Raw genomic sequence first — 10,307 nt, forward strand, 5'->3', positions numbered from 1 at the left:
TTACTTTCTACTCGAAGTAAGCGATCGAGTCTAATAAAGAAAACGCTGGGTATTTCTATTATATAGAAACTCTATCATATATTTAAATTATTAGATATCTATATTATTCGAAAGAATCTATATTAAATAACCTATATTATTAACTAGTAGCCTAATTTATTAAAAAATAAGTTCCCTATATCGAATATAAGAAATTCTTCTCTACTTCGTTCTCCGTATAAAGTTTATTATTAGCTAAAAGACCTTCGACGAACTTTCTATTATTCGAAAGGATATTATTTAAAGTACTTATAGTCTTAACGACGACTTAATCAGTTAAGAAATAAAAGGAATAATACTATTTCGAGCGTTATAGTTAAATTTCGACTCTTAATATAGAGATCTATTATCTTTCTCGACTCGCGTACGCCTTTATAGTACTAGAGTTCCAGAGATCTCTTTATCTCACTCGATAAAGATACTATTCGATATTATAATAAACCTTTACGAGGAAGCTTAGCCAAAATCGCTATTTTTACGCCTATCTTCTCCGCTCTATTCTTATCTACATTTAAAATATTATAAATTCTTTAAATTCATCTATATCATCATTAATATATCTTATTCTATATCGTCGATTAGCTTATATATAACGACTTTATCTATTATAAAGTAGTAGAGACTAATAAGAAAGACGAATATTATATAAAAATTTATAATACTATCATCGAAGGTAAGAATAAGTTTTAAGGGATTATTCTTAATAAGTGCTTTATATAAGACGGGGTACTTTACCGTAAGAACCGTTTATAGATATTCGATAACATATATACCGATGTTATCCGAGAGGTGTATGATTAATTATTCTACGGCTATCTCGAAATAATATATTTCTATAAATTACTTAAAAGGAAATACTACTAGCGAGGAATAAGGATAATAGTAGTTATCTATATTTAGAATTACTATATCTATTAGAGAACTAAGATACCTCGCGATCGAGAATATAATTTACTCTAGTCTATATCAAATTCATCTATATTAATACTAAAATATATTTCTTTATATCGCCGATCACCTATATATCTTAAATACTCTTATCTTATATACGACGATTTATATAGAAGATACTTATCTCTAAATTCGCTATTACTCTATATATTATAGATATAGCGCTCTCTATCTACTAAGAATCTTTATTAGCAATTTATTAATTAAGAGGAGATATTAGAATAATAATAGAAGACGTAAGATTAAAACTCGCCTGAGATCTCTATTCCACCTCTATCCTCACCATCACCTACTCTATGAGATTTCGAGGCACTTAGAGTAAATCGATATCGGCTAATATTACTATAGTTAGTTAGATAGTTAATTAGATAGCTACTTAGTCTAAGACTATTAGATCTATCTATCTTCATGAATACTAATTTAATATTATTTAATAACTAGAAAATAAGAATTCGAGATAAGCTTATTTATAATAATAATTATTTCCCTATTAATACTTTTAAAATTATCTACGTTATAGCGAGACTTAAAGGGGAAGCTAGTTAGTATATATCTATTAGACGACGATATCGCTTATACTCTATAGTCGATAATCTTCTAGATTATTTAAGCAACGTATATAAGATATCCTTATTTATTCTTAAGAGTATTTTTAAATATACTTATAATAAAATAAGTTAAGAAAGTTAATTATTTCTTAAATTTTATAATAATCTTATTAAATATATTAAATATAATTTTAAGAATAATAGTCTTAGTCTTCTAATAAACGATATATAAAAGAAATTAAAACTTCGTTTATATAACTTAATTAATCTATTAATAAGAGATTAAACTATATCTAAATTAAAGAAATATATTATAAGAATATAGCTTTAATATTAATAATCTATTAAGGAGTTCGTCGAGAAGAAGATTAAAAGATTCGCGGAGTAATATATAAAAGTAAAAGTCGAGACTAACGTAAAGAAGGGATACTTAATTATAACTCGCCTTACTTTTAATATATAGAATTTAAGTCTTACTAAGATAGAGGATCTTATAAATAAGAATTAAACTTATATATAAAAGTATAATAAATACTTCGAATTCGATATAGATTTTAACGAAGTATACGAGCTTAGTTATTAGGGCTTTCTATAAATTTAAGACTAGTATACGACTCGATAATAGCCTTATTTTTTATATTCGTAAAATCGATTTCTTAGGCCTATATTGCTTAATAACTACCTTATATTAGACTTATTAAGCGGGCTCCCCTTATTATTATATATATAAAAGTCTTTCGAAGTTATAATACGTTATCTATAAATCTTACTATCGCCGTTAATATTCTTAATCGATATCGACTATGTGATATCTTATAGAGAAACTCATATCGAAATAATTTGATATTAATTTAGAGTTTTAGCGTCTACGGCTCGATTCGGTTCGAGAGCCCTCGACTAATTACGTCGTATTATTTTATTAAAATTCTTTACGCTGAAATATTAATTCGAAATATTAACTCGAGAGTTATTATAAATTATTAAGATAATTATAATTATTACTAATTTATTTAACCCTCGATTTTCTTTAAATTAGACTCTCTATACTCGCTATATCTCTAGCTATCGATAAGATTAATAAGAGAATTTATATAAAGACTATTACTACTACTATCGCCGCTAAGAACGAATATTATATTAAAAATCTCGAATATTAAAAGTTCTTTATTTTTATAGATTTTCAGCGAGTATAATATATATATATACGATGAAATTATTTAATTCTTTCGAAGACGAGTAGTAAGTAGACTAAATAGGAGAAGGACTTAGAGAATCTTACTAGTATATAGATAAGATATAGCTATATCTCTAGAATCTCAATCCTCTTCAGTTAAGGCCTATACGGACTATAGATATTTAGAGATATAAGATAAGTAATAAACTTATATCTTCGATCTATTAGCTATAAAGACTATGGCTATTTAAGAGAAAAAAATAGTATTATAAGCGTATTCTTAATATACTACTTAGCCCTATAACTAGCGAGCCTTAACGAAGATATCCTCTATTATATTATATCTCCTTCTTATATATATAGTTCGATAGCCTTATTATTCTAGTTCTATCTTACTTATACTAGTATCGCATCTATACTAATTCTAATAACTAGCGCTAAATTATATACTTTTCTTAGCTTTTCTAATAATATTAAATTAAGATTATTAATCTTAATTTATTAAACTAGCTAATTAACTTAATTTATATTTAATAAGATAAAGAATATAGATAGAGAGTTATTATTAAATATTATAACTATTATTTTTAAAGATAAAGACGTAATAGATCTTAAGTCTAATATCTTAAATTTTAATTTATCGAGAATAATTTATAGTTAAATTAAAAATAGTTTACTCTTTTATTATATATATCTAATAATTATTTTCTTTATAATATTTATTTTTACTATTTAAATAAATTAAATAAAGTCTAATTTATTTATTAAGTAATTATCTCTAAGTATAATATTCTTTATTAAATATCTATAATATATAATCGCTAAAGACTAAAAAAAATCGACGTTTAATAATTAAAGAATATATATAATATAGATAAATAGATATAAGAGAACGATATCGTTATTAATATAAAACTATATAACTTTAATATTAATATAAAATATATACTTATTATAAATAAGAAGGCGATATTTTTCTTTTAATATTCTTCGAATCTATAATTTAAAGTATCTATAAAGAATAAGTTAAAAGCTAATTATATAAAAAGAATTAAATAGAATATATCTAATAAATTACTTTAAGCCTAATACATTATTTATTTAATTATTTTCAGTTAACGTAATAACTAAATTCTTTTTCTTTAAGATATTAAATTAAGCTTTTATTTAAATCTTATCTTTAAAGATAATAAATAAAGAAAGAAGTCTTCCATCCGCGGATATATATTCGATAAAAGTAGCTTACTCTCTACTCTTATTCTAAGTTATATATATATATATATTATACTTAAAGTATATAACTTATACTTTATTAGTAGTATTAAGAGTAAACCCTTTCTTATTTATATTATATATATTTTTCTTCTAAATATTATATTTCTAAATTATTAATTTAATAAGCTAAAATTATCGTAGTAGCTTTTCTATATTATAAGTTATAATATATTCTTTATCTAAAGGCTAACTAAATCGACTCTATAGATCTAAATAACGATTTATAAAACTAGCTATTTAATTTATATCTAATTCTTCTTTATTTCTCTTTACTACTAGCATTTTACTAGCTATATAATAAATAAGAGAAACTTCAAAAGATTAATCTTACTTTATTACTTATTAAATCTATATCTTTAAAGCTTTCTTCTCTATAAAACTTAATCGCTATTAATCTTTAGCTAATTTTTAATAAAAACGATTATTAGCGATATATCGATTAAGAGTAAAAGAAGTAACTTTATAATATAATATAATTAATTTAATAGTAGACTTCTTTTATTAAGAATCTAAGCTATTCTTATAAATTAAAAGAGCTTAATTATACTTATTAAGTATAATCTCTAAATATTTCTTCTTAGAAATCTTTTTAAAAGACTTTAAAGTCTTTAGTAAAGTTATTAATAAAGCTATTAATAGAGGGAAAGAAAGAGAAATATAACTTTTTATTATAGTAAGACTATAAATTAATAAGTTCTTTTCTTAATCTTCTAAATTAACTACTCGATAATCGATTAATATAACGAGACTTATATATATATATCTATTTTAGACTAAGAAAGCTTATAGAAAGACTTATAGAAAGGCTTATAGAAAGACTTATAGAAAGGCTTATAGAAAAGCTTATAGAAAGGCTTATAGAAAGGTTTATAGAAAGGTCTATAAAAAGGCTTATAGAAAGGCTTATAGAAAGGCTTATAGAAAGACTTATAGAAGGCTTATATATATCTATTTTAAATAATAGAAGATACCTTACTTATAATATTAATAGATAATTAATAAATCCTCGAACATCGAATATCGTATTTTTAAACGATTTAGATTTATTCGAAGTCTTTAGAAAGCCCCTTAAGGCCTTATTTTTTTATATTTAAAAATCGATTACTTAAACCCTTATTATTTAACGATTACTTTATATAAGGTTTATCGAGTACGCTACTCTTATTACTCTATTTATAAAGATCTTTTAAAGATATATCGCGTTATTATTCGATCTCGCTATTATCGTCTAATACTTTATAACAATTCCGTAAATATAATATCTTAAGAAGAAACTTATTTAATATTAATTTAAGAATTAAAGATTACGACTTAATTCGGCTTAAGAGTATTTAAACTAATAAGAGCGTATTATTCTACGATTTCTTCTTCGCTTAAAAATATAATATTAAATAATCACCTTATAGCAAAATACGTTTATAATTACTATTTCTTCGTTTCTTTATTAAATCTCTTTAAAATTAAAGTCCTATAATATTATAGTATTAGATATTAAAACTATTATATAAGATATATCGTAATTCCCGTCTTATATAGCGTTTTAGAGTATTAAAAAAGAAGTTTAAAAATCTATTTAGAAGTAGATTAATAGAGGTCTAATAAATTTTAGATATATATATATAGATATTAATTATAAATTAGAATAAACTATATACTTATAATGTAACTCTCTTATAATTACGAGAAATTAAATATTAAGTTATTATTATTTTATTATTTTCGAAATTATTAAGAATTTTAATAGATTTAAACTTACTTATAATAAGATATAGCGTAGCCTATAACTAGTTACTAGTTAGGAAATTTATGGTATTTTTAATAGATATCCCACTGCACTATATAGCCTAGATGGAATATCGAATACTACTTAGATACATATATCGCCAGAATAAAAACAGGCCATATCTAAGTTCAGGGCTAAGATACCTATTATGCCAGGCCTATAGACGGTGACTATAGTACCGTAGTATTAGCTATTATGATAGACTATAGTAGTAGGCCATTTAAAAGAGTGGTAGTGGTAGCCATGGTAGTGGTAGCTATCTATGTCGGATTTATCGGATTTAAGAGCGTGCAAATGGGGGTAACGTGCAAATGGGGGTGGAAACGAGTATCCGGAGGCTTCAGCCCTGCGTGCCAAGACAATTTACGCCCCAGGCGCCAGTACCGAGGGAAACTCCCTAAAGTACCTTATGAGTCTAATGTTCGGTAATTCAGCTCAGGTTGGGATATTTGTGACTGTGGGTTTAGCCTTCCGCCAGCATTTAGATGATTCGGTGACAGAAATGATCGCACCACACTTTTCACATCAGTTTCAATCGAATCCAATTCACCCTTTCAACAGATCCACACATACAATGCTTCGTGAATCGTGTCTCATTTGTTCGACCGAGGCTTTCCGTGCCTTCTCCTGCTGAAACAAAAACAAATGGATACTTGCTATCTTGATCGGATCCTATGTATGACAGCTGGGCTAGAACCCATCAATTCGCGAAATGTCTGATACAGAGCTAGTGCATGAACAGGACTCTCCGCTCATACTGGAGGTCCCACAACCTTCAACGGATGCGCCTCGGTATTGAAGACAAATTGATTCGTGCTACCGTTGCCAGCTACCTGGAACACGCTGTCCTACTGTCCTATCAGCGAGTGTGTTCTTGCATCCGCTCGGGATACTCACCGGCGCATGTATCAAATAGGAGTACTTCATGACCTCCGCAAACAAGAAGCTCTCTTGCACATTGTCAAACGATCCTCCATTCGCGGCATTAACATCCGAGATCTCCGAAAATCCTTGGCCGACTCTGGTCGTCGCATTTATAGCTACGAAGGCTTCCCATGCCCAGTCTTGGTACATCGTGTTGCCTTCAATCCGGTCAGCCTGCCGCTCTCACCCCAAGAATAGCGATGGATGCCTTACCAGTAATTCTGTAAGCGTAGTAGAAACTTTCGATGACTTCTGGACGCAGATCATACAGGGGCTCAGTGATGTAGAAGCCATTCGCATTGTAAAAGGCTTCGTTGGTAGAGTCCACCCCTGTGGTGTTCCAGCTAAAAGTCTCTGGCCCTATTCCTGTGAGGGTGGAGTTGTACAGGTCGTGGCAACCATTGACAAGCGCAAGCCCAAAGTCGACATAGTCCTGTCGACCAAGGACTGAGCCTCCGAGAAGGAAATTTCCGCCATCGACTAGATTACAGTTTCGCCGTCAGTATTGCCTATTTGAGGAGGTATATCCAGCCTTGAAACACGTTTCGAGAGTAAAAACTCCCGAGACATTATTCAAGACTCAAGGTTTGCTCCAAAAGGGGAAATATGGGCTCCGAAATACGTACAGCAGGTCAAGTGCTCGGACGAGTTAACGAAAGTGGTATCGACATAGCTTGCCAAGAACGTCAAATCTGGCCGAGAAGCCGCTACACCATTTTAGAGTCAACACTTCTCTCCTAGGACGGAACTTGAAAGTCTGAAGGCAAATGTGTCTTCAGACTCGAAGAATGTATGAAAGCGGAATTGGTAATTCAGGAATTTGGCTTACGATTCGAGGTTAGGTATTTGATAGTACTGTCGGCAGCCATGACCCAACGGTCCGAATAGTTGCTATAGCGCGACGAATCATAGACGTACATCTTGATAAGATACTCGTAAAAGCTATCATCGCCGCCGTTCCATCCTCCAGTAGCGTCCAGAAAGACGCCGTTGGAGATATTGACGTTGGTACCCACGAGCCCGGGGAAGGGCTCATTGAATCCTGGCAGCGGGTTCAGAAGGTAAGTCTCGGCTTTCTGCACCAGATCTCCGTACGAAGGATCACCTGTGAGGTCTGACAGATGTTGCCATTCGAGGCACAGGGTCCCAATGTCAGCAAGTCCATTTGTTGTGCTTCCGTCATCGGTTTGATTGGTGAAATTCAAGCTGTTCGAAGGTATACCTGTAGACGTATTGAATGCGAAACTCAGACTATCCGCTAGGCTTTTCGACTGGGTAAGAAGAGTGTCGACTGCAGAAGCATTCATACCCAAACTGGATAATGGCCCCTTGAGAAGGTCATATCCTGACAGCATACCGGCCATATACCTAATGGTCGTCTCGAACAGGCTGACTTCCGTAGCAGTAGTGGTATAGTCGATAGTGGCAATGTAATCAAGAATATCGTTGACAATAGGTTGGCTTTCCATCACCAAAGCCGTGCTCAAGGCGTCGACCGCGCTAGCCCCCCAATTGTTCCTTGGGTTGGTACATGTATTCGTCACTGGCTCAAGCTCATCTTGGCCTTTGCAAGTCGTGAAGTAGCCGTTCCAGGCGAACGTGAAAGCATCCTTGACGGCAGCCGCTCTCTGCTGCTCCATCGTAGAATTAGTGCCGCCGTTTTGGCGGGCCCTAAGAGCTCGATCTCCCAATGCTAGAGACTGGTATTCCGGGTTTCCAGGGAAAGGCAGCCTGTGTCCATAAACAACACTCGCCGCTGTGGAGAGTTGTAAGAGAGAGGAAAGACGCATCGTGGAAAGCGTTCTTGTTATACTGCAAGGGGAAATTGGAAGGGAAAGATAGAATCTGGGGTACGACGAAGTAGGAGGAACGACAAAGCGAATGAAGTGGCCTAAGGAATACTTTAATATTAATGCCAGCCAGGCTGACCGTGGATAATGGTTCATTAAAGAAACTCCTGCTTTTAACAATACTCACGTCTCCGAGATCAAATGAAGAAGGAGCTCCGACGTTACCAGTTGGAATTGCGGAGAAGGAGAGCTGCTAAGCTGCGGGTATGAGGATTGCTTTCTTCCCCATACTTCCCCACACAATAGTATATTGGCGCGCGAATTCTTGCGTGGTAGGAAATGACAAGTGGGGGATCATCTGCAGCTCATACTGCTGCGCATTGCAGTCTCCGCGTGACTATGGCGGGCAGTCCAATAGCCAAAGAATTTCCTCTCAGCAGGTCAGTGGCTCGGTCGTCTGCCTGCTGACCACCTCTCCATAACGGTACTCTACAACATAAATGTCCATGCTTCTTCGCCAGGTAAGAAGCGGGACGATCATGTGGGGAAGGCAAGGATGATGTTGGAGTGCAGAAATCTTTGAATCTGATCATGACCGTCTTCACGATGACTTGACCTGCGCTTGGAAGGTAAGAGGAGGCTCACGAGACTCGGGTCCGATCGACTTGCTTGTTAGAGGCAGGTGCGCTCAGTTGCCGCCATTCCGCTCGTGGCTGGTCCCCGGCCCCTTTCCGCGCCTCGCAACCTACTTTATCGTCACGGGCTCCAACATCGACCCTCTACTAGTCTCAGTGGCCCCACGCAGTGGGTCTGAGCAGGAAACCCTGCCAAGACTTATTTTTTTGGTGTATTGCCCGATATGTAATATTCACACCCTGCGTACATATGATCCTTAACAAAAATACGCAACTACGTGATATAATCTTTTTTAGAATTCTTAAAAAAAGTCGAATAAATAGTTAAATAGATTCTCGTTAAATTAGAAGCTATAATATAATAATTAAAAAGTAAACTTTTAATTTTATTTTATTAAAAAACTTAGTTAACTTAGTTATAATAGTAATACTAGTATTTAAAAATATTATATATCTTAATAAACGCGTAGTACTATATAGGAATTTCTTTATAGTATATTAATTCTCGAGATAATTATTATAATATTCGTCGAATCGATAATATAGCGTATTAGAGAAAATACGTAGCCTTACTAGTTAGTTTATTACTTTAATTAAATATCGTAATCTCCCTTTATTTTTTATAGTCTTCTCTTATTTTTTAAATAATTAGACTTATAAGAGTTATTATAGCGATAAATCGTCGCGATAATAGATATAAATAAATAAATAAGTAAGTAAGTAAGTAAGTAAGTAGAGTATTATCGCGACGATTTATCGTCGCGATAACTCTTATAAGTAAATAAGTAAGTAAGTAAGTAAGTAATTAAGTAAGTAAGTAAGTAAGTAAGTAAGTAAGTAAGTAAGTAAAGTATCGCTATAACGATATATATAAATAAATAAGTAATTAAACTTACGAAGAGTAGAGCGGAGAGTAAAGCGAAGATAATTTATTCTTTTAATATAAAGTTAGATATTAATAATAACGATATCGATAAATAAGAATATCTCGTATAACGTCGAAGTCTCTTATAAATATATAGAACGTAGAAAAAGACGTCTTTAAATATAGAAAGGTCTACGTTATCGTTATAAACGATCTAATTAAATATCGCTTAATTATCTTCTTTATACTTTTATATCTAATAATTTAAAAATTAAATATTTAAATTTTTAAATTTCTTTTAATTTAAACTATTAAAAGTTTTT

At 31.6% G+C, this 10,307-nt stretch overlaps 1 protein-coding gene across 1 annotated transcript; it reads right to left on the reverse strand.

Annotated features, from left to right (window-relative positions):
• Positions 1-6,522: 6,522 nt before the first annotated feature.
• On the reverse strand, positions 6,523-8,484 carry HO173_004803 (uncharacterized protein; the record flags this gene model as incomplete). The annotated part of the gene is made up of 5 exons (XM_037306723.1): positions 6,523-6,618; positions 6,668-6,852; positions 6,908-7,174; positions 7,321-7,401; positions 7,524-8,484. The coding sequence occupies 5 exons, from the start codon at positions 8,482-8,484 to the stop codon at positions 6,523-6,525; spliced, it is 1,590 nt and encodes a 529-aa protein (XP_037166661.1).
• Between the last annotated feature and the right edge of the window lie 1,823 nt (positions 8,485-10,307).

This window comes from Letharia columbiana (assembly GCF_014066305.1).
Source record: "Letharia columbiana isolate WasteWater2 chromosome Unknown Sc0000012_s0, whole genome shotgun sequence".
In the NCBI taxonomy this organism is placed as follows: domain Eukaryota; kingdom Fungi; phylum Ascomycota; class Lecanoromycetes; order Lecanorales; family Parmeliaceae; genus Letharia; species Letharia columbiana.